Source organism: Zeus faber (assembly GCF_960531495.2).
Source record: "Zeus faber genome assembly, chromosome: 1".
NCBI classification, from domain to species: Eukaryota; Metazoa; Chordata; class Actinopteri; order Zeiformes; family Zeidae; genus Zeus; species Zeus faber.
The window spans coordinates 36,542,867-36,568,071 of record NC_137193.1 but is presented as its reverse complement, the minus strand read 5'-3'; the positions used below and the strand labels follow the sequence as shown (position 1 = coordinate 36,568,071).

The window sequence follows — 25,205 nt, the reverse complement described above, 5'->3', positions numbered from 1 at the left end:
TATTTTGACCCTGGTTGCTGCTGTGTTCCATCAGACATGGTGGCTCAGGCCTTGCAGCTGTCCAAGAAACCTCATGTTGTCGTGGCAACGCCAGGACGCCTGGCTGACCACATCCGCAGTTCGGACACATTCAGTCTGAGCAGGATCCGCTTCCTGGTGAGTCCATTGAAGGCAAAGTTCCCAAAATGCGACTTGGTTCTGCTGCAGTAAAAGATGAAATGGTTTGGAAAACTGTTTGTTTTGAACAGTGAACCAATGATACAATGATTTTTTTTTGTCTGTGCTGTTTATTTAATTCTATTCAGAGGAGTTATTAATGCTGGGAGATAATAATCACAGTACTCACAGGGAGTTGTGCACATATCAGGATACACGATATCACAATACTTATGACTTGTTATCGACTAAAGAATCCAGCTGAGGTCCATATTGAGGTTTATCATATCAGACTAAACTTTCAAAGTGGACCTAATATGCTCCTTTTGGCACAAGTTAATATAGGTATCTGAGGTCCCCAAAACATGTTTTGAGGTTTTTCTGAAAATACCGCTCAGATTAGCTGTGGCGACCCCTAACGGGAGCAGCCAAAGAAGAAGATTCTAACATACCTCTATACCGTCCGAAACTGGCAGTTTTTTTGTGGGAGGAGCCACTCTCCTGAGGCCCCGAATTCTGTGAGACAATTGGGTTTCAGCTCATGTTCTGGGTTCTGTGAGCCGATAGCGTTTGAGCATGGCTTCCGTGCTTCCCTGTATTAACTCCATAACTTTCACTGATTTCACCTTTCACCAAAATCTGTTTCTCAACAAATTTGAGGCGAGAAATAAGCAATCCAGTTGCAGAATCTTCATTCATCACTCAACACCGTGCTCTAAGCTTGTGGGAGACACTGACGCCTCGGGACTCTCGCACGCTGGGATTTTTTTGTTTCATGTAAGCTTCGGGAAAATAAAATAAATACATAGACAAAAAAAACCCACTATTTTTATTGGTTTTCTTTGGAGAAACGCACAGAGTATCGCGCACCGCCGTCTTTTTTTTAGAAAGAAACACACCGCAGAATAATTTTTAAAATACTTACTCTGCAGTTTCTTCACGGACAGTTGGTATTAATGCCTCTTTCTTTTAAAATATTTGAGTTACTCTGGAGGGCAATTCTAATTAGAAGGAAGCCCTCAGTGACGTAGATCAGGGCAGCAAAGCTGAACAGCGTGTTTTGGGAATTGTTTTCTGAAACAGACATCTCACAAAAAACTGTAAGACAACGCAATCTTATACTATTAGAAATAAGACAGTGTTGTCTTATTTTATAGTTTGTGCGGTAGTAGGCCAAGCCAAGAACCAAATGTATGCACACAAGCACTGAAAAAGTGAGTTTTGCATAATAGGTCCCCTTTAAAGTAAACTTGTTCAAGTACTTCTGAGCTGAGAAGTTGAAGTTCCTAGTTTCTCATTATCCTTTATTGAATCTATAAAAATGATTCATCATGATGTGACCATGGCGGTGAAATGTTTACTGTTGTGACAACAATGAGCTTGTTAAATACAGCAACATGAACCATTAAAGATGAAGAACAGAATTGCAATGTACAGTGAACCGTAATGTGTCCTGGTCAGATCCTGGACGAGGCCGACCGGCTGCTGGAGCAGGGCTGCACGGACTTCACCGCGGACCTGGAGGTGATCTTGGGCACGGTCCCGGCGTCGCGCCAGACGCTGCTGTTCAGCGCCACGCTGAGCGCCACGCTGCAGCAGCTGCAGAGTGTCGCAATGAAGCAGCCTTTCTTCTGGGAGAGCACATCCACGTGAGTGCACGCCCCAAAACCAAACACACACTTTGGTTTCACAGAAAAGCAGCGAAAACAAATATTAAAATCGTCATCTTACAGTGAACTGACAGTAATGCACACGTTTTAGTCTGAGGTTGTTATGTTGGTTTGATTTAAGGTAAGACCTATAATCAGTGAAACATCAGAAATGTTTGAGGGAGTTCAACTTGAAGAGTAGTCGGTGTTTCCACCCGCAGGACGCTTACGGTGGACAACCTGGACCAGCGCTTCATCCTGACCCCAGAGAAGGTGAAGGACGCCCACCTGGTCCACCTGGTCCAGACCTTCAGTGACCAGCACAGCGACTGGTCCATCATCATCTTCACCAAAACCTGCAAGTAAGGAGGAAGTCGCCGCCTCAGATGCTAAAGAGAAAACCCCCTGCTTCTCTACGTGAACGCATGTCAGATGTTTGGATGTTTGGATGTTTCTAAGAGGAGCTGAAGTCCTGGATCAGATCAGGGGATTCCTGAAGGACCAAACTGCTGCCACATCGACTTTTATCTTCTTCACTAGTCGCCATGTTTTACTGACCATTCTCCTGATGATGGCTCACTTTTCAAGATGTTTGATATTTTACTTTTGGGTTTTGGAGAATTCTAAACAATATGGTGAGAATCCTTCAAACGACCTCCAGGTCCCTTTGGAAACGGTGGCAACATTGATGTTTTGCCGTTGTGCTGTGTTTGCGTATAGGGACTGCCAGGTGCTCACCATGATGCTGCGGCGCTTCGACTTCCCCACCATCTCGCTGCACTCCATGATGAAACAGGTGACAGGAGCCGGAGTGGATCATTTAAACTAAAACATTAGTTTTCCTGGTATAGCCATAAATGGAGCCGGACAGCATTTGAATATAAAATATGTCGGCGTCTTTCAGAAAGAGCGCTTCGCAAACCTCTCCAAGTTCAAGGCGAGCGTCTACAAGATCCTGGTCGCTACAGATGTCGCTTCCAGGTAAGATAAAGCTTGATTAATCCCTGCACCTCTTCACTGTCGGGACTGTACTACCAGTACAGTACTGGTCAAAACTCAAGTTCTCATAAATCCAAGACATGAAAGGATGTTCTCGCTGCATTCTAAACAGACTGACCCATGTGTACCAGCATGCATTTCACCAGTGATGTTCTTGTGTTTGATGTACATGGGCCAGACGTGACCGTCAAACAGACCGGGCAGGTCTGGCACAGTGTAGTTCCTTGATTGGATTCTTGGTTCAGTGTCTTTGCCGATTCGATCCATGGCTCCTCCTGGTAAAATGCTGAAGTGTCTTGAGCAAGACCCCTAACTGCTCCTGGGCGTTGCTACATGGCAGCCACTGCTCCTAGATACGTCAGATACTAGGATGGTAAATGCAGAGGAATAGCGTTCCAAGAGGGATAATAAAGTATACAGAATTAAATAGGAAATGTTTCCTTCTCTCTGCAGAGGTTTGGACATTCCCACTGTGCAGGTCGTCATCAACCACAACACGCCCGGTCTGCCCAAGACCTACATCCACCGCGTGGGACGCACGGCCAGGGCAGGTGAGGGTGTTGATGGTGTAAATGGGACATGCTGCATCCTGACCAAGCCAAGCAGTTTGATTGGTTTAAAAACATGTTGCTATGCTAATCGAAGACCAAGTCCCCCAAAGAAAATTGTCATCCAGTTACCGTTGTCTGGTCAGGAAGTGAACTGCACTTTTTAAATAAGTCTAAATTAATATTTATTAATCCAGATGATGGGGTTAGTTTGGATGTAGAGAGATCTGTTTACTGTCAGGATTTGGGAAAGGAATCTAGATTCCATAATGCCTCCATTTAAGTCAGAACTCTTGTATTTCCAGTCAGTTTCCACTTCCAGCTACAATAAATATCCCGTTCCTCAGTTCTGGGAAACATGGACGCTGTAGTAAATGTGTGTTTGGCAGGTGAACTTTACAAAATTACATAACAGTTTAGATCCAAGTTAATGTTTTAAATAAACATCTCAACAGTGTGAGCCACCATTTTTATCTGTTAGCTCAGGCCTGAGCGATCTACCCCAAAAGTGCAATTCAAATGGCTGTTCCTTTACACCTTTCCCTAGAGTCCTGACCTCATGGAACGCAGCTTCATTTTCTAAACTCTTGATGAACTCGCAGGCGGCTTGGTTCGAGTTGTTTTGTGATTTGTGGTGGAATTCTGGTTTTCATGGAGTCATGCGACCCATGTCGGTGGTTCTTGTCTCCCTGCAGGGAGGAACGGAGTCTCCATCACATTGGTGACTCAGTACGACATCCACCTGGTGCACGCCATCGAGGCACAGACTAGTGAGTATGAACGGTGTAGCAGCAGTGTTGAGTTAAAGTTCCTGTTTTGACTCAAAGTGGGGAACAATTCAAGCTCTGAGCCAATTTGAGCAGTTGTGACTAAAGTAGGTTTAGAAATGTAAAATGAACTGTGCTCTTTCAATGTGAACACTTGAGACTGTGATTATTCTCACGTGTAATGAGAAGGAATGTATTTCCTTGGCGTTTACATTTCTAACCATAGAAAGGTTGAAATGTGCTGCTCGAGGGAGTGTTTGCCTGCCGTATCCATGGTAGTGCTTCCTGACGTGTGTGGCGTGTCATTCGTCCAGAGAGCAAACTGCAGGAGTTCACTGTGGAGGAGAAAGACGTCCTGAAGATCCTGACGCAGGTCAACGTAACACGCAGGGAGTGTGAGATCGTACGTTCCCTTCCTGTTGCAAACTAGCTAAAACTGAAGCTACTCGCAGCTCTATACAGTAAACAAACATAACCCAGCACTTGATTCCCAGCTGCCACCCTGTAAAATGCATTGTGGGACTTTTCACCACAAAGCATCAAGGGAGGACAGTGAGGTGTGCAAGTACTAGAGTGATCCTGGTTGTCATATGGCCTTGTTCAATCCAAACTGTCTGTAGAAACTGGAGTCGAGCGACTTTGACGAGAAAAAAGAAATCCACAAGAGGAAGCAGCTGATCTTGGAGGGAAAGGTCGGTGCCAGTTATCCTTCATGTAATGACCGGTTTTATACTCTTGCAGTCGTGGAAGTTTAACATTTTTTTTCTGCCGCTTTTCTGAATTCCTGTTTGCAAGGTTTTGAGAACCATTTTATGAAATATAACCACTTAAAACTTTGTTGTTTTCTAATAAGGTGGTTAGTCTCGGCGTGTATCGGCTTTTTATAAAAGGACAAGGTTCAGACTAAACCCGGGCTCTCAATAATAAACGTCTTCTGCCACTGCAGGACCCCGAGCTTGAGGCTAAGCGGCGAGCCGAGCTGGAGAAGATCCGGAAGCAGAAGAAGAAGTTCAAGGAGCAGATCCAAAAGGACCTCCGGGGTCAGGAGGCCGAGCGGCGCAAGAAGAAACTCAAGAAGAAACTGAAGCAAAAGAAGACGGAACCGAACATTTAGGAACCAGATATCAGATCAATACAAGGAACAATGCAATTAAATATTTCTGCCACATGGAAGTGGCAGATTCATTTGTACAAAAATGTTTAACAGATTAAATGGACGATCAGACTTTATTGATTTAGATTAAAGCCGCGCTGCAAATCACAACAAGATGAAAATCACAGATCAATAACTGATCAGCTCTTTGTCAAAATGTTCATGGCAGAAAATCTAAGAAGCTGATTTTTTTTTTAAAAAACAGATTGTCGACCTACATTCTGGTTCTGACGTTTGGGAGAAGAAACATTCGCGAACGACGCGGATCTGAGGAAACACCGGAAGGTTTTGATTCCAAACCAGAAGCGCAGAGGAAGAAAACCCAAAATAAATCTGAATTTAAAATCCACAAAAGAGCGAATTCTCCTGTCGTCACGGTTCAGTCTGGGAGCGCTGAGTTGTAGGAACATTCTAAACGCAGCGGCTCCTCGTGCTGGTGGCTGCTTCAGCGCTCCTGTTAAAACGTCCCATTTGCGCCGAACCTTTGCCCTGTTTTTCCACTCTTCACCTGAAGGGGGCGCTGTGGGGACTTCTCGCACCACGGGCCCAGACTTGAACCCTAATATGAGAGGAAGTTTTAACATCAAAGCCTTTAGTTTGTGGGGCTTGACCCCCAGGACGAAGCAGAAGGATGTTCGCTCAAAACTCTTTAATGACTCAAACTGCTGGTGGGGGGGGTTCTGGGGTTTATATTTTTAGTTTAGGGGCGGAGCCTCCTGGAGTCCCATGTCTTAAGCCCCTCCCCTGTCGCTCCACCCCGGGCCCGACACTGCTCTGATTGGTCGGCTTTCCTGTTGCCGTGGCGACACGGCGCCTCCCTGGTAGCGAAACAGGATTCTGTTCCATCGTTAATCCGGATTAAAAATGCTGATGAACCAGGTTCCCATGATGCCTCGCTCACCTCCTCCAGCAGTCTGAGGGGACAAATCAAATGTTTTTAACTCAATGTTCTTTAAAAAAAAAAAAAAAAAAACAGCACAGACGGAAAGACGTTCATATAAAAAAGAACTGATATGATTAAATTGTAGTTTTAATTTCTGAATCCATTTAGCAAAACCTAATATGGATACTTGGCTTGAAAGTTATGCAACCATTTTCCTCCAATTAAATAAAAAAAAATGTTTTAAACAGTTAAGTGTGAATAATGTACTTCCATTAGTTTTTATATATTTGCACAAGTCCATGCAATACTGCAAGATGTGTAAAGCGGTGTTTCTAACGAGGAATTTCTGTATTGGACATCTGTATATCGGAAAACCAAAAAGTTGGCAGGTTTTCATAATGCATAACTGTTTAATATATATCAAACATATAATCATATCGTGAGCCATTTGATCAAATCGAATGATGAAACAGTTCCAGGTTACCAGACTCTACTCACTTTAGTACTGGGACAGGCCGGTCACGCCCCCATGCTGGTACGCCCGCTCGCCCTGGTACGTGGAGTCTTGTGACAGCGCCACGTCCATCTGGGACTTGAACTCGTCTCCAAGGTAACTGTCCTGCGATTCCACATCAATAACTCAGGAATTAGGAATCTATCGGTTTCTTTAGCAAAATACAAACACTGCATGAGCCGTGTCTGCAGAAGTCTTAATGTTTCAGCTTTATTTCAATTTAAGAACCAATAGTTATTTTTGTAGATGATGAAATCTTTCCCCAGAGCTGAATAATCTTACAATTCTACTTAATTTATCGCAAAATTAAAAAAAAAAAAACAAGACTTCATGTTTATTTACAATGTCAGGTTTTTTAAGATTTCCTTTGTTCGGTGTAGAAACATTCTACACTGTACAAACACATCTTTAAATAAGTGCATTGTGGGTAGTGTACCTGGGACAGCTCGGGCTGAGAGAGCCCGGTTTGGCTCATCTGGGAGGGTTGGCTCATGGAGCTGTAGCCCTGGGTGAGCGGGCCCTGGGAGAAGGGCTGCGATGCAGCCTCCTGGCTGGCCTGGCTGGGGGCCCCGCGGCCCCCCCGGCGGCCCCCACGCCCGGGTTTCCCCTTCAGTGCCCCGCGACCTTGAGGGGCAAGGGGGGGGTCACAGGTTCAGGGTGTGTCTGCTATAGATAATGATGATTTGCCTTTACATTCATGGAAAAATAATATTTATTATCAGATATGTGAAGATCTGATGATAATATATGGTATATAATACAAAGATCCACATCAAACATATCAGATACTGAGTGAGTTGAGTTTCTACTTTTTGACAGAAGACTGTTGATAAGATGTTACAATGATAAGATAAAGTTCATAACAAAATGTTCACTAGTTAACAAAAAATATAAATACAAGATAAAAATAAGTAATGGGCAAGCTCAGAAGTATATTTAGTAGACTGTGAAATCAAATATAAACATTAAAACTCAGATGCAAGCAACAATGGACGGGGTGCAGGTTAGTTGGTGTGACGAAACGAGACAAGTCCCATTCACAATCACAATTCTGAAGTACTTATTAAGGTTAATGTTATAACTTATAACTACAATTCAAGATGACATAAAACCAAATTAATTTTCTGTAATGGAATACACACTTATGTTATAATGGAAACAAATCTCCCTTTGACTATGGAATATAACATTTAATGTAGATTACCATTCATTTCAAATTTGGCTTAATATATAAGGACTAATACAAATGTACTTAACCGTCTTGCAAAATGTGTTTTTCCCCACTTCTTCCCCGCCTCCTCCTTTTTCAAACAAATTCATTCCCAGTGAGATGTGATGTGAAGAGTCTGCATTTCAAAGCCAGGCATACTACGTCTGGGGAACAGTGTATCCCAACAATGTCCATAGCTGTACACCAGTCATTATTAACATATATGCACACTCCTCTTACCAGAGTGCAGTCCTGCCTATTCGGTAAACAGAGGGACCCGCCAGCTCAACAGCTGCGTCCAGCCGTCCATTACAGAAGTGGCTAATGATCGTCACACAGCTATCCTGTGTGGTGCCAAGTAATGTTCAGTCTTATTTCGTCCATCTTGTTGATGAGTGGGAGTTGGTAAGAGATTCGGCAGGGCTTGTCTGTGCGGGTTAGCCCGTAGCCTGACTCTCTTGCCCCATCCATTTGCTTTCTTTCAAGTTTGGTTAGAACTTAACAAGTTAACTTCCCCACTTAACTTAACATTGGAGAATGGACATATAAAAAAAAAAAAGGGCACCAAAAAGGAGAGCGTTGAGCCAGCGGAGCCGCTGGATTTCTGCGCACCGCCATCTTGGTGAGGTTTGATTGTCAATGATCAATCAGTAGACTGTAGTGCTATCACTTGACCTGTGCGCGTCGCCATCTTGCACATGCACGCAGGGATTTCACCGTTGCGGAGATGATGAAACTGTTTTTTTACGAACTTATCCCACAAAAATGTACCGATCTGGATTAAACTTGAACTACGGCGTGTCGGGACTGCCCCAAATACAAATCTTCGGTTGCTGGACCCCTTATAAGCAATGTAGCATGTGGTAATAGTAATGATAAGCAGTGTAATTATTTGTGAGGGAAGTCTAATGGAGAAAAAATTATTATATATTGATCACATCAATTATTAATATGTACGAAGCTCACTAACTGAAATCATTGTGTTATCTGCAGCGTATTAGCGAGTTTACCTGCAGTTGGGCCATTGCTCTGGCCCAAGTAGCCTGGGGGGGGCATGGGGGGCATCACCAGGTTGAAGGGGATGGGGAGTGTCATGGCCGCCATGTGACCCGCCCCCGCACCGATCATACCGATCTGGTCATGGGTCTGGAAGTACAAGTTGGATGGACGACCAGCTGAGGGAGGAAGAGACATCTTTTTTATAACTGGACAATCAACATTCTCTGCTTCCTCCCTTCCTTCCTTGCTTCCTTTCCAGCCAGACACTCTGGGTCAGAACACACCTGTGCTGCTGCGGTCGTAGGCCGACCCTGGTATCAGCGCCTCACGGGCATCGTACATCGCTGTGCTCATGAATCGTCCTCCCTGAGGAACACCAACACACGTCACAAGATTAAAATACGTATACGTACATGGTTAAGTTTTTTGCTTCTGCACAAACTGTGGAACAATTATTAAAAGTTGAGCTGAAGCCCAAAGGGAATATCATGTAATATAATAAGCAGTTTCAGAAATACAGTTACCAGTGCTGCTTCTGGCCAAAGGAAGGACCTGAAAGATCCTTCTGATAGCGGTGTCCTATCAGAGTGTGTGTATATATACAGTACATATAGATATTAGTGTAATGCATAGTGGGTGTGGACTCACAGGGTTGATGGTGTTGACCAGCTTGCGTGGCTTGCTGAATTGCATCAGACTCTCCCTCAGGTTGTTGAGCGGGCCTTCCACCAGAACCTTCTGCTCCTTGTAGTAGTTGAGCAGGTGGTTCCACAGAGGCTGCTTGGAGAGCGCCTTTGGGTTCCCCACAATGATCACTCCATACCTGAGAGGAGAGAGGAGACTAATGGATCCATCTCATCTGGGAGGCTACAGAGGATAATTCCTCTGTAGCTGATTTTAATGGGGAGAGTGCAGAAGGTCATCTAGATGTTTGGAAGTCTGTTCAGAAGGACTTTGATTGGTGTGAGTTGGGGGGGGGGGTGTCTCACTTGGCTCGGGTCAGCGCCACATTGAGCCGCCGTGGGTCGTTGAGAAAGCCAATGCCTTGGTGCTCATTAGCGCGTACGCAGGACAAGATGATGAAGTCCTTCTCTCTGCCCTGGAAGGCATCGACGCTGGCGATCTCCACTTCCTAGAGAAATAGCCAGAACGAGAGAGAAGAGGGGGAGATTGGACCAGCGTCACAAGTGCTGATCGACAGTGTGGGATGTTTTACTGTATGTGTCACTCGCCAACCTGCAGTCAGGAAACCGTGTTGCTTCGCAACACTTAAGTCAGTGCATTGAATCCCGAAGCAAGCATTTTTGTCAGCAGAACTCAATTAACAAACAAATAATCATAACCTGTCCGAAATGACCATTATTGGACAACTAGCCTTGTTTACAGGTTTAAATTTTGTTGTGAAGTGGCCGAGACACAACACTGACCTTTCCGGCACAGAAGACTCGAGAAGGTCTAGACGAACCTTTGAACCTGATAACTATGAGATTTTGGGGCTGGTCCAGCAAGGCTCTCCGTACCTGGTAAAGCTTGGTGTGCAGGGAGCCACTGAACTGCATGTACTGGACCAGGTACGAGCGCTGGCCCTCGTAGGGGGTGATGATGCCGATCTGGTCTGGCTTGGCTCCGGCCTTTAGCAGCCTGGTGGTAATCTTCTCCACATTGGCTGCCTCCGTCCTGAGGCGCAACACAGAAGCATTAAACCCCCCAGTCTGCATAGAAGTCCTGTAGTGTGTCTGACTGGTGTCAATCTTAAACAATCAAAACAAAACCAATAAAAACTATAAACCTAGCTTTAATGGATAAGGCTACATATGGACCGACCTGTTGAGGTAGGAGGTTCCTGAGCTGGCTATCTCCTCCTGGCCCTGGGTCACGTAGAAGAACATGGGCTTGTCCGGCTGTGGCCACTGGAAGTCAAAGCCCTTCTTGATGCGGTCGGCTGTGGGGCGGGGGGGGGGCAGTCAGACAATATTAACCCTTTATGTGCTGTCCGGAGGATTCAGCCTAATTTAACATGAAACTAACTTCTCAATGTCCCACTGTTGAAGATACAAATGATAAGAAACTCTACTGGGGGAGGTCTCACAATGTGTAAGCCTGTCCACCTTCGATGTGTAGCGTCACAGACTCACTCCCTCACTCACGCACGCACCCCACTCGTAAGTGCACCTGGTGGAATAAACTGTGATTCGAATTGTGGAGCGTGTCCCCTTAAAGAGATTCCTGCTGTGGGACGGACCTGCAGTGACCCCGTTCTGCAGCGAGCCCTCGTAGAAGATGTTGGAGGGGAAGGCGCTGAGCGCCGGGTGCATGCGGTACTGGACCTGCAGCCGGATGGGTCGGATACCCAAAACCACTAGACGCTCGAACAGGGACTGGGACAGACCGGCCTTAGCCGCCTTCTTGCACATCACCACGGGACCCAGCTGGCAGTGGTCGCCCACCAGGATCAGCTGCAAGGTACAGGAGGAGGACAGCAGAGTTACTATGGCAACAGATGCTGATAGTTCTGCTGAAAGCATGAAAGTCAAAATGGCCGTTGCATGTACAATAAAGCCAGAGGAGTTCTACTTTCGATAGGATACTTCTACACAGTCTAGAAATACCGAATAATGACCAGGATTTTTAATTCTAGAACCTTCTAGACCAGTCTAAGACTAGTCATGTAAGATACGTATTACAGGTTTCGGAGGTTCTGAGGTTTCCAAATCTGCGCTCTGTGATTAAATGCGGGGACGTTTGGAGCGGACCGAGGGACACTCTCCTGGCAGGCAGCAATACACGGGGTCCCAGTTTAGTCGTGTTGGGTACCTTTTACAGTTTTCTGGGTTCTCTGAAACGCAGCACAATTTCCTGAGTTCAGTTGGACTGTGCGTGGTGACCAGTTTTTGCAGACAAGTTTTTATTGTATTTTTCCATTCATCTGGCAAAGTGATGGGGACCATGGATTTAAAATATGAATCTAACATCTACTGACATCTACCAGGCAAGAAGCTATATAAATACACACGTAAATCACAAGTCACAAAGTCTACACCGTACACTGGACATGGTCCGACTGGACAATCCTCGATTGACATCTGTACATTTATAGTAAACAGTCTGATGACATCATAAAGTGTCTTACTGTTAATTGCATCTTGTTAATTTTGTTTACGAAATTGTGACGTGTCAGTTAACCAAGACAGCTGAAATTTTTGGGTCAAAGTTGTTCGGTTTCTCATTAATATCTGCTTCGGAACATTTGGGTGAAATTTTAAACCACTAGATCCTTGTAAAATACCGGTTTAAATGACACCTCAACCATGTTTGTAGCTTCTGACGAATTATGTCTACCAGATAGTTTGATATATTTCAGCATGAAATGGGGCTGGACCCCTAATATTTATTTGTACAGCAAATCATACACAAGATGCAACTCAAAGTGCTTAACAGTAATTTAAGACAATCAAATAGTAATAATAAAAAGAAAATAAGCAAAATGCCTTTAGTAAACAAAGTAAATATTACAGGTACATCTCATAAAATTAGAATATCATGAAAACGTTTGTCACTCATTTCAGAAAGTGAAACCCATATATTATACAGATTCATTACACGTAAAGTAAAATATTTCAAGCCTTTATTTCTTGAAATTTTGATGATTGTGGCTATAGATAATGAAAACCCAAAATTCAATGTCTCGTAAATTTAGAATATTACATAAGATCAATAAAAAAAATGATATTTTAAACAGAAATGTCAGGCTTCTGAAAAGTATGTTCATTTCTATGCACTCAATACTTAGTTGGAACTTCTGTTGCATGAATTAGTGCATCAATGCGGCGTGGCAGGGAGGCGATCAGCCTGTGGCACTGCTCAGGTGTAATGGAAGCCCAGGTTGCTTTGATAGCAGCCTTCAGGTCATCTGCATTGTTGGGTCTGGTGTCTCTCATCTTCCTCTTGACAATAGCCCATAGATTCTCTATGGGGTTCAGATCAGGCGAGTTTGCTGGCCAATCAAGCGCAGTAACACCATGGTCATTGAACCAGCTTTTGGTACCTTTGGCAGTGTGGGCAGGTGCCAAGTCCTGCTGGAAAATGAAATCAGCATCTCCATAAAGCTTGTCAGCAGAAGGATGCACGAAGTGCTCTAAAATTTCCTGGCAGATGACTGTGTTGACTGTGGACTTCAGAAAACACAGTGGACCAACACCAGCAGATGACATGGCAGCCCAAATCACCACTGACTGTGGAAACTTCACACTGGACTTCAAGCAATGCCGATTCTGTGCCTCTTCACTTCTCCTCCAGACTCTGGGACCTTGATTTCCAAATGACATGCAAAATGTACTTTCATCTGAAAAGAGGACTTTGGACCACTGAGCAACAGTCCAGTTCTTTTTCTCCAAAGCCCCAGTAAGACGCTTCTGATGTTGTCTCTGGTTCAGGAGAGGCTTGACACGAGGAATGCGACATTTGTAGCCCATGCCTAGGATTCGTCTGTGCGTAGTGGCTCCTGATGTGCTGACTCCAGCCTCAGTCCTCTTCTCGTGAAGCTCCCTCAACTTCTTGAATGGATTTTGCTTGACATTCCTCTCAAGGCGGCGGTTATCCCTTTTGCTGGTGCAACTTTTCCTACCACACTTTTTCCTTCCACTCAACTTTCTATGAATATGCTTGGATACAGCACTCTGTGAACAACCAGCTTCTTTAGCAATGGCCTTTGGTGGCTTACCCTCCTTGTGGAGAGTGTCAATGACAGTCTTCTGGACATTTGTCAAGCAGTCTTCCCCATGATTGTGAAGACTACTGAGCCAGACTGAGAGATCATTTCAAGGCTCAGGAAACCTTTGCAGGTGTGTTTGGAGTTCATTAGCTGATTAGGGTGTGACACCATGACTTTCCAATATTGTACTTTTTCACAATATTCTAATTTTCTGAGACACTGAATTCTGGGTTTTCATTATCTATAGCCACAATCATCAACATTTCAAGAAATAAATGCTTGAAATATTTCACTCTAAGTGTAATGAATCTATATAATATATGGGTTTCACTTTCTGAAATGAGTGACAAAAAATATTGAACTTTTTCATGATATTCAAATTTGATGAGATGTACCTATATCTTCAATATTCATTTTCAAACAATTTTCAACAATTACTTCTCTTGAATTATTAGTCTTGAACTACTCCAATAAAATATAATAAGAAAATAATCCTTGCAATACAACTGTATACTGATTACTGTGATAACATTTGTGAAGCATGTGTACCTGCTTGGCCCCCAGCACCACGGGCACCATGCACTCAGGCTCGGTGGCCTGCGTGCTCTCATCGATCAGGATGGAGCGGAACTGCATCTTGGCCAGACGGGGGTCCCCGGCGCCCACGCAGGTACAGCAGATCACATCAGCATTCTGGGTGGGAGGGGGGTTAGAGTTAGCTCGGTTAACACATTTAAGCAGAACCAGGTGATATTGATGAAATGATCGTAAAATAATTATACATCTATTTATTCATCGTTAAACTTGTTTTACACAATTCGCTCACTGTGAAGCAGCATTTTAAAATCGGGACTAGAATAACCTCCATCCAACTATACTGGTAAAGGCAGGAATCTCTGTCTGTCTGTATGTATGCTCACCCGATCAAGTTCACACTTGGCGGCTGTATTGCCAAGGACAGGCAGTGCCAAATCTGGTGCAATTTGCACACAACACATGTAATATTAACAGACTTTCAATAAACAGCGAGCCAGTGGGGGGCGGGGCTTCCGGGCACCGGGACTGAGTCACAAAGAGTGAAAAATGAGGAATCTTTAATCGTCACACAGCACACCACAACAACACATGCGTCCATGCAAGCGCGCATGCGCTTCGGATGGTGGCCGGTGAAATGGGTTCTCTGCATTTAACCCATCCTGGCTTGTCCTTCCTCCGGGGGGGGGGCAGCCAGGAGCAGTGGGCAGCATTCAACGATGCGCCCGGGTACCTGGTTACAAATGTCCATCGCTGGTCAGGTGAGGATGTTGTGCATGTTTTTGGTGGGGGTCATTACTGCTGTTACAAGGAGGAAACCCCATGTGAGCACAGGGAGAACATGCAAACTCCACACAGAAAGGCCCCTACTTGGGAGATAGCCCGCCGGAGCAAGGTGCCAACAGCAGCCCAGGCATATCGAACCCAGGACCTTTTTGCTGAGGCAGCAGTGCAATGTGCCATTAAATGTCTATTAAAATTTTTCTCATACATATTCTCAAAATATCTCTTCCCAAAACCAAATCTCACGATATCTGGCACCACGTCACACCGCAGGTGCTAGAGTGATACCGTCTGTATGTCACTGATCAGGATCGTTTGAACGGGTTGGACAGCCAATCGCTGCGCCTCACCATGAGAAGCTCCCGCTCCGCCGTACGCTTCAGGGCGCGGTATCGCTTCTCATCAGCGGATGACAGTTCCCCCGTCTCATCCTTTAGCTGCTGCAGCTTCTGGAGCTCCGGCATGCTAGGGGGCGGGGGGGGGGGGAGGCGAGAGAGAGGGTGAGGTCATACTGAGAGAGGAAAGGGGGAGAGTGAGGCCATACTGAAAATTACATAGGAGGAGAGGGAGAGAGGAGAGAGGGAAGAAGAAAATGGATGCAGATCTCAAGTAGCGACTGATTCACGACTTTCATGAATCAGATGAAAAACAGAAAATAAGGGACTTTGAGCATGGTACTAGACCCAACATTATGACACCCGGAGACTGGGCGGCGTTTCCAGACATGCCTCTGACCTGTCCATGTTGCTGATCTGGTTGTGCAGCGCCAGGAAGGAGACTGGGGAGTCGATGGCCTCACGGCTCTTGGCGCAAAGACGGACAACTTTCAGCCCCGTCTGGTGGATCTTCTCCGTCAGCTGGTCCACTGCGATGTTACTGGGAGCACAGACCAGGACCGGCCTGGAGGGGTGGGGAGCGCGGGTGAGGGTTTAAGGCAGGGGATGTGCCATATGTGTCATATGATGATCTTTTATGATTTATGTCTCGGGGTATTTTGGAGCACTATTTCCTGAATTCCTCCCCAGGGACAAAAAGTAGTGTTAACTTATCAGATTTAGGTGTGACTATTAATTTAAATCACTTAAATGTAACAAGTCTGTTTTCTTTTGGGCTTTTATTTCTTAAACTATTGAATGTTTGTTTGGACTGTTCAGAAACTTCTAAGTAGTCTGCCACATGAAAATGATCTACATCGTGGCTCCTGATAAAGGATATTTTAGTCACACTACCCAGCCCGAGTGACCACAACCTGGAAAGACTGGATTTAAAATGAACTAATATTTAAACTCGAAAACTTGATGTTATTCAAACTTCTACTCATGTCCGATGCTTGTTGTGCTACAGTCGTAAGCGTCTCACCCGTTGCCCTGGCGGGCGAGGTGGTACACGACGGTGGCTGAGGTGACAGTCTTCCCGGTGCCGGGGGGACCCTGAATCAGGCTGAGGGGCCTCTGGAGCACCGTCTTCACAGCATACACCTGAACGAACACGAACGCGAACACACACACACACACACACACACACACACACACACACACACACACACACACACACACACACACACACACACACACACACACACACACACACACACACACACACCTTTATTTAGTAAATTATAAATTAACATAACTTAAGTTAATTATTATTGTAATTAATTATTTTGTGTCAAGAATTTGCTCAATGTTTTTTTTTCAAATTGTTTTTCATTTTTGATGGTAATTTCTTGTGTTTGTTATCTATTGTTTCTTCCATTAAATAAAAAACAAAAAATGATTTATGTAAATAATGAATCAAAGTGTTAAATCAATGTCAGTTTCAAATTGAAAAGGATTATAAACAATGTTGGAATCTCAACTTAATTTGTCAGCCATGGTTTTGATCAGATCTGACCTCCAGCATGATCTCTGACCTGGGAGTGGTTGAGGTCGGGGAGGCCATGCGCTGTGAAGCGTTTGGGCAGCTGGCACTTGATGACCACGTCCTCCACCTCGTGGCCCAGCAGCTTGTGGTAGATGTAGCCTGACACCGACGTCTCGTCCACCGCAAAGGTCTTCAGAGCGCTCTGCATCCTACACACACACACACACACACACACACACACACACACACACACACACACACACACACACACACACACACACACACACACACACACACACACACACACACACACACACACACACTTAAAACCCTCAGACTCATGAGAGCTTAGCAACAGGTGGTTCCTTTCCTCCACCTCAGCAGGTTGCCTAGCAAAAGACATCACCACAAACACTGATGGTGAAATGAGCTTGCAGAACATCTCTCCATCACCAGCAGACAGAAGCTCCACCCATACCGCTGCCACTCCACATAGACTCTTCCCCCTCTCCCCGGACTACTCCTCTCCCTTTTCATTGTGTCCATTTTTCATGCTACTGCAACACTACTTTGTTACTGTGCATTCCTCTGGCTAGCTTGTACCCTCTGTGTTTCCTTGGGGGGGTTAACAACACGAGGTAAGAACAGTCCAGAATGACAAGAATACATTCTGTAAAATAAACAGTGTTTACCTGTCAAAGGACGTGGACTTCCACACAAAGTCCACCTGGAAGTTGTGAGGGATTTCCACTGGAGCGCCCACGCTGCTGCGCAGCTCGATGGCAATCTCGTCTCCGTAGTCTGCAGGGGATGTTAAGGAACCAGATGGAACTGGACGGGCCACCAAATTAATAAAGTACCATCATATCAGTTACGTACGTTGTGAGGAGCTTTCTGTGGACAAACATTTAGGTATCTGACAGTTAATTGCTCATTTAATACTTTTAAGTTAATCTGACTGACCTTTAGACAAATAGTCTTTCAGGCAGGGTTTGGCGGGAGGGTTTCTACCATCAGAGAGAACTTGACTCATTTTGACCAAAATAAATATATGGACACAATGTTTCTGTTGAAATTAAAACTTTGTAAATTCTAATTTAAGACTATTTCATGACTTAAGGCCTAATATCTGTAAAACCAAATTTAAGACATTTCAAAAGACGCTGCAGACACTCCGCCGTAACACATACAATAACAAAAAGCTTGGATCAACGCAAAGAGAAATGGAGCATTTGGGGGAAGGATACTGTCGGGGACCTTGATCACATGTCCGATTCCCTTCCACAGCTGAGCCATGTCGCCCTTGTAGCGCAAGCAGATCTCATCACCCTGCATCAGCCGCATGTCTATACACACACACACACACACACACACACACACACACACACACACACACACACACACACACACACACACACACACACACACACACACACACACACACACACTTAGAGAACTGGCTCGGAAAAAAAATATTATTTGGGGATAGTGTGATAATGAACTACATTATGCGACACAAAACTGCACAAAAAATGTAATCATTATAAATAAAATACAAATAGCTAAGGAAAATAAATGAAAATAGGAAAGAAGTTGCTATTTAGCACAAACAAACCACAGCACCAAAAGAGGCTGATATATATATGGGGTGCTGCATGACATGCTGTGGCCAGGGGGGGCACAGAACCAGAACTGAACCGGGAGATGATGACGAGCGAACGTCGACAAAGGTTGAATTACCACCTGAGTCCGTCTTGGGAAGAGTGAAATAAGCAATCCGCTTTTTGTTGAGCCCCAAATCCCACCTGACAGTGATATTATCCTGGGTCTGAGAGAGCGAGATAGAGGGGGTAAAGACAGAGATGGAGGGTATGGGAGGGGACACACACAGGCCATTACACATTAGTCACACTGCTGCTTAACGCTGTGTCTGACATGTTGCATCAAACAGTGTTTAAAAAGTACCAGGATGTCGTACTGCATCTGTAGGACGTGCTGTTCACTTTTTAACGAAACATCTGGTGACCTGGTTTTAACCAGGTTCCCGTTTCCTATCTTTGTTCTTCAATTGTTTTATTGTAATCCAACACTGCATACTGTTGAGCCAAGACAGTCACATGGTCTGCTACGAGCGACCTAATTGGCTACCTGGGACTCTTTGAGCTTCTTGTCGTAGTCGGCCTCCAGTTTGACCAGCGGGCCAAAGATGTTCTGGTACTGGTAAGCGTCCTCGTAGCGCAGCAGCACATGCTGCGGCTCCTCGTCCACGCCGGGCTTCTCTAGGTCCTCCAGGGTGGCGCTGGGGTTGTCCTGGGGTGGGGACAGCGACAAAGTACAAGTGCTTCTTTACAGTACTTCAGTACAATTTCAAAGTATGTTCGGAGACTTTAGACTTTTACCGCACTGCATTTCAAAGCAAATTTTTAACTTTTTCCCTCTTCCACATTTCAAACACAGACATTCCACTGAAGTTAAAAAAAACAAAAAAAACAAAAAAAAAAAAACCTGATCGGGTTTTATATTTATATTTGTAAAAGACTTGACTCTAGCCATACAATTTTATTGTAAACTGTAATCTGGATCTGGATGAGCATTATCTGCAGAGCATCATCTGTTTCACCACGACAGGATGCAACCAGAATTGAAAGTCCTTCTCCAACCACTTATCGAAAAATGTACATTTTCCCATGTTCGAGTCTAAGCTAGACTACATACTCAACAGAGTTCAGTTACTATACCCTTCCAGTTACAACATTGTAGCTCCACAAGAAAATATATTTCCAATAATCTGAAAAATCTGTTTTGGTAGAATGGCTTTCGCTCGAGTTTTGAGAAAAGGTTCTCATTTTTAGTGCTTTTAAATCACAACGCACTTCCGGGGTACAGCAATCAGGTCATTTAAACACCCCCCCCCCAATCAAATCCAACTTCAATGATCAGAAATCATATAAGGGTGTGATAATTTCATGAGTTTACAGGACTGAATGCAAATTTCTCTGAACAAAAAGCAAATACCGTATTTTCCGCACTATAGGGCGCACTGGATTATAAGGCAGTGCACTATCAATGAATGGTCTATTTTCGATCTTTTTTCATATATAAACCGGACTATAAGGCACATTAAGCGAAACAAAACAGTCAGATAAGTCAGTCGGTCAAACTTTATTAAACGTGTTCACAATAACTCTCAACATTGTTCAAACGTTAATGAGCGTATTCACAATAACTCCCAACCTTGTTCAGTTGTAACACGTGAAAAAAAAAAGTCTGATACCGCTAAATCAAACGTTAGCGTATTCACAACAACTCTCAAAATTGTTCACTTATAACACGTAAAATACAACACAATACACTCACTTTTTCAGTTCATTCCTCTTCCACAAATCCCTCAAATTCTTCATCTTCAGTGTCTGAGTTTAACAGTTGGGCGATTACGGCATCCAGCATGCCCGGATTCCCTCTGGTCGTTATCCGAGTCAGTGTCGTTGCTGTTACCTGGCAGTTCAGTGATGATTACTGGACCCTGTTTTCTCCACAGTGCGGTTCACGGGGATATCAAAGATGAGAAGAACCTCGTCCATGTTGCTGATGTGCTCTGGCCAGATCGTCTTTTCAGTGATCTTGCAGTATGCGCGGAAAGTGGCCAGCTTTTCTTCGTAATCTTTTGGCAGTTGCTGCGAGACGGTAGTTCGTGTGCGGATGGCGAGATTCCGTCTTTTCATAAAACAAAAGCACCAAGAAGGAACGCCTCGAAAGTCATTGATATTCCTGTCCCGTGCTAACGCTGTTGCCTTCAGTCGAATAGAGACTGTAGAGACGCTTCTACCTGCTGCTCTCTGTTCAATAACCCACTGTTCAATTTTGTCCTCTAACTGTAGCCATCTCGCTTTGTTCCCTCGGAAACTCTGTGTGGTCTTCTTTACTTGCCGCAGGTCATCTTCTTGCTTCCTCCACTTCCGTACCATTGATTCATTAATGTTGAATTCTCTTGCAGCTGCTCTAGTCCCATGTTCTACTGCGTGACTGATAAGTAAGTGTGTCTCTTGACATGTGCCATTTTAGGGTCCTTATACACACACACACACACTGTAATATTATGGTGAAGCACAATATGTATTACTCCGCGACGCTCCTGACTACGGTAGCCGTAATGCTGCAAGCGGTACGGCTTTGTAGTTTACCAAAGTCGTACTAAAACATGTTGACAGAGCGCCATGTACCACACAAAATCGCTTCAAGGTCAGTCAGCACAACCAGAATTAATCCATATATAAGGCGCTCGGGATTATAGGGCGCACTGTCGTTTTTTGAGAAAATTAAAGGCTTTTAAGTGCGCCTTATAGTCCAGAAAATACGGTAATTGCAGATCTATGGAATTCGTATTTCAGACTTTTCATACATTTCAGGGCTTAATTTGTGGGAAATCAGTTTAATACCTTTCCAGGCTTTTTAAATGACCTGTGGCTACCCTGACTACATTGTTACTACTGTTTTACAACACCATTCCTCTGGCTAGCTGCTAGCCCCGTACCTTCCACAGCTCCTCCAGCTTGTTGATCTGCTGGGCGCTGATCTGCCGAGCTCTGAGCTGCTCCTGCTCCGACGGGATCTTCACCAGCCAGGACAGGAAGCAGCGGTCCTGGATCAGCGGCTGCCACTGGGAGCTGTCCCAGTTGATGTCCTTCAGGCTGCTTTGGCTGGCACAGGGCTGCCTGCGGGGGCAGCGCCACACACTTTAAAACGGGGGTCTCAAAACACAGGCACGCAAGACATGCTTATATAATATGCCACCCACCTCAGTTACTCTTAAAAATGTATATGTTTATATTTAGCATCTTTATAATATGCCTTTATGCCTTATGCTATGTCTTGTGTGTTTTTTTTTGGTTAATGCGAGTTCCACTTGGTTGTTTCTAAATTTTAACATTTGATTTGACTCATTTACTGTCTGTCGTGTTACCTGCAGAGCAGCACCACCACCGAGTCGGCCTTGGCGGGGATGAAGCCCAGCAGGAAGACGTTGCGGCACCCACAGTTGTAGCACTCCAGCACCGTCTCACCCAGCGGCCCATCTTTGTGCAGCATCACCTCTTTGCATTTGGCTCGGACCAAGTGGTTCACGATGTGGCTGCAAAGCAAAGCACATGCTGACTGGGAGGGATTGGGAAGGGACTGGGAGGGACTGGGTGGGTCACGATGATATGAACATGGGGCGTTACATAATTTACAGCAAACCACACAGACGTACTACGGCCTTCAGATATCTATAGAGGTAGATCCAGACATGTGTGTATATAGATCTATAGACGTTGATTGTAATAAAAATGGTAAAATAATGAATAAAACCATTGGATATGCCGGTGAAAATTAAGCAGCACGTGCAGTTTGCGACAATGCCTTTAGCAAGAAGTCTTTGATTACAGATTAGAATAGATTCATGTAGATCTTAGGGTGCCACTATACTCGCAACAAAACAAAGCAAAAACAGCAAATTTTGATTCAATTGCCAGACAATGTGGATAAGTGATTGTAAAACTTGCCAAACAAAGCAGATATTTACAATTTGGGCAAATTCTAAATTCTGAAATGCCACATAACTTTCACTGGTTCTGTAACATGTTGCTGTGGTGACAAGGGATTGACCGTTGCCAGGGTGACGCGGTTGGATTTTTTTTTTATTTTAAAACACACCTGCCAGACGTGTTTCCTCGTCCGTTGCAGAACCACTTCTTGCTGGTGTTGCAGTAGACTGCCGGGTCGTGGATGCCACAGTAGCTAAAATCAGAAACACTAACGTCAAACAGCGTCTGGTTTATTTTTAACCATTGAATGTCAGACATGCATAGCATTTCATATTGGAGTGATAATTATCCAATATAACCATAATCCATATTTCAATATTCTCACTTGTTTCAAAACTTTTGACACAGTAAATCAACGCGCCAGAAAATAAACTGTTCCTTGTTGAAAGACTCTCAACATACAGAGGTACAGCACACATTTTTTAAACATATGAAAAGTGGTTGACAACTGCCAAAACCTGGAAAGTCATTCCTGATCTACCGTATGTACTGTATATATGCATCCATCTGTGGTTGTGCAATCATGCAACCTATCAACTCTCTACTTTCAAAGTTATCCCGTGGGGTGGATGGGTGTCTGACCTGCAGGCGTGCAGAGGAAGGTCTTTGGTGTAGTAAGCATCCTCTTCATCCTCCTCAAAGTTCAGCTCTGCCAGGAGCTGGCTGCCTTTGGCCAAAGAACCATCCACCTCTCCGTTAAGGAGGCTCTCATCAGGACCGTTCACCTGCACCACACAGACACCGGTTTCAAGACACAGAGCAGGCTAAGGGCTAAAAACAAGCCGGATGACACGCGGAAGAGGCGGACTCGCAGACAGCCCGACCCCAGAGCCGGGGCTGTGCCAGCATGGGCTCCGTGCAGGAAAGGGTCAGTGCTGGATCAAAAGTTACTGTCGAATAGGTTGAGGTTAAGTATGCTACGCGGCTAACTGACTGACTAGCACCTGACTGAGTTCGAGCAGGATATTCCAACTGTCGTTAGCCTAGCGTGCTACCAGCGGGCTAGCGGGAACCGTGTCTCCCGCATTTCTAACGTTCACACTTAACTGTCGCTACCCGAGCGGGCTACCTCGAGCCGACTAGCAGGCTGAACCTATGAGCGGAGGGAAGCAGCGACCTGGCCGTCCGGTGGGCTCTGTGTGCGGCCCTGGGTCTGGGTCTGGCTCGGCAGCGTGAAGTCGGTGAAGTCGAACTCGGAGCCCTGGGTGTCCGCCCCGAGCAGCTCCGCCTCCTCGGGGTCCAGGAAGCTGAGGCTCTGGGAGCTCGGCCCGTACGCCTCCACGCTCATCTCGGAGCGGCTCGGCGGGATCCACTCTCTGGGGGACGGTTCGTCTGGACGCGGGTTCTGCTGCGGCGGGTTCCGGAGCCAAAACAGCGGAGTTCACAAACCGGAAGTGTGAAACACCAACTTCCGGGCACGAACCGTTCAAGTCCCGCGGGGAAGGTGGGAACTTTCAGCTCCAAAACGGTGCCTGCGAACGTAAGGTGGTGGTGACGAAGTAGAAACTTTGTGACTTTACTCGAATCGATTTTTCTACTAAATATATCGTTTTACTCCCCGAGTATCCTTTACGCGTTACAAATATTAACATTTATGTATTAATATATATTATTATTATTATTATTGTTATTATTATTATAAAAAATAAATGTTTTTTCAACCGAGGCGCTGTCTGGCTTAATTGGATTTGCTTTTATTTGTATACTCATGTGCATTTAAACCTGATACTTCGAACTTATACTCAAGTAAACGCTGTAATGGATAATGCGCCTTTTCTCCCACTTGGGGAGAAAAATAAAATGTCTTAAAAAACACCACAAAATGTTTGTGTGATAATGAGTTGTATCAGTTATGTATGAATTCAATAAATAGACTGCGACATACATAAGGACAAAGTAATGTTATCAGATCTACAGAATTCTACTTCTGATACGCGACCTCATGACATAGTATACGTTGAACTAATTCCAAGATCATTTACCTTACTCTGCTGTTTTGGGTGTCTTTTAGTAGAGTGTGGAAGGTTTTAACAGACAGAGGTATGGTCATAGTTCATAATAACATGAATAGTCATAATCATAATAGTACGAATGGGACGCTTCAAACCGACACACCGACGCTTGTGGAGTGCACCGTGTCCACACAATGAGTTGAAACTGGTCCCGAACCGCCGCTGGATGTCAATGTGACGTCACTATGACGTCAGACGCTTCAGTCGTCCTCGCTGGTGCACCGGAAGGCGGAAGACTAGAGACGTTATGAGAATAGAGATATTATCAGATTAGAGGTGTCGACAGAGAACTAAAGATATTAACAGAAAATTAGAGATATTATCAGGATCATTTAGATATTAACAGAGGAATAGAGATATATAGGAAGAAAACTAGAGATATTAGTAGAAGAATAGAGATATTAACTGAAAACTAGAGATATTAACTGAAAACTAGAGATATTAACTGAAAACTAGAGATATTAACAGAAGAATAGAGATATTAACAGAGGAGTGGGGATATAGGCAGAATTCTAGAGATATTAACAGAAGAATAGAGATATTAACTGAAAACTAGAGATATTAACAGAAGACTAGAGATATTAACTGAAAACTAGAGATATTAACAGAAGACTAGAGATATTAACAGAAGAATAGAGATATTAACAGAGGAATAGGGATATAGGCAGAATTCTAGAGATATTAACAGATGAATAGAGATATAGGTAGAAAACTAGACATTAACAGAAAACTAGAGATATTAACAGAAGAATAGAGATATAGGCAGAAAACTAGAGATATTAACTGAAAACTAGAGATATTAATAGAATAATAGAGATATAGGCAGAAAACTAGAGATAATA

At 44.4% G+C, this 25,205-nt stretch overlaps 2 protein-coding genes across 2 annotated transcripts in view; one reads left to right on the top strand and one right to left on the bottom strand.

Annotated features, from left to right (window-relative positions):
• The window catches only part of ddx49 (DEAD (Asp-Glu-Ala-Asp) box polypeptide 49), a 9,183-nt gene extending 2,817 nt beyond the window's left edge, over positions 1-6,366 (top strand). Inside the window, exons 4-13 of the mRNA XM_080009457.1 lie at positions 35-156; positions 1,618-1,805; positions 2,027-2,167; positions 2,526-2,601; positions 2,710-2,786; positions 3,258-3,355; positions 4,048-4,122; positions 4,434-4,522; positions 4,740-4,811; positions 5,066-6,366. Of these exons, the coding sequence (XP_079865583.1) occupies positions 35-156; positions 1,618-1,805; positions 2,027-2,167; positions 2,526-2,601; positions 2,710-2,786; positions 3,258-3,355; positions 4,048-4,122; positions 4,434-4,522; positions 4,740-4,811; positions 5,066-5,233 (1,106 nt within the window). The 3' untranslated portion in view covers positions 5,234-6,366. The remainder of the gene's footprint in view (positions 1-34; positions 157-1,617; positions 1,806-2,026; positions 2,168-2,525; positions 2,602-2,709; positions 2,787-3,257; positions 3,356-4,047; positions 4,123-4,433; positions 4,523-4,739; positions 4,812-5,065) is intronic.
• On the bottom strand, positions 6,045-23,709 carry LOC307236878 (regulator of nonsense transcripts 1-like). Its single transcript, XM_080009444.1, has 24 exons — positions 23,469-23,709; positions 22,934-23,076; positions 22,461-22,544; positions 21,730-21,897; positions 21,301-21,481; positions 18,918-19,079; positions 18,510-18,597; positions 18,017-18,115; positions 17,462-17,570; positions 16,819-16,978; positions 16,266-16,384; positions 15,642-15,806; positions 15,257-15,371; positions 14,139-14,282; positions 11,121-11,334; positions 10,703-10,820; positions 10,399-10,555; positions 9,868-10,010; positions 9,527-9,701; positions 9,163-9,244; positions 8,890-9,054; positions 7,106-7,293; positions 6,654-6,774; positions 6,045-6,186 (listed from the first exon to the last, which is right to left on the bottom strand). The coding sequence occupies exons 1-23, from the start codon at positions 23,637-23,639 to the stop codon at positions 6,655-6,657; spliced, it is 3,270 nt and encodes a 1,089-aa protein (XP_079865570.1). The 5' UTR covers positions 23,640-23,709; the 3' UTR covers positions 6,045-6,186; position 6,654.
• Positions 23,710-25,205: the final 1,496 nt, after the last annotated feature.

Excerpts from the sequence above, each read along its gene's own strand:
- LOC307236878 (XM_080009444.1), bottom strand. The coding sequence starts at position 23,639 with ATGAGCGTGGAGGCGTACGGGCCGAGCTCCCAGAGCCTCAGCTTCCTG. Across the intron at positions 23,077-23,468 it reads AGAGCCCACCGGACGGCCAG|GTGAACGGTCCTGATGAGAG; the intron begins GTCGCTGCTTCC and ends TGTGTGGTGCAG. Across the intron at positions 16,385-16,818 it reads CCGACCTCAACCACTCCCAG|GTGTATGCTGTGAAGACGGT; the intron begins GTCAGAGATCAT and ends GTGTTCGTTCAG.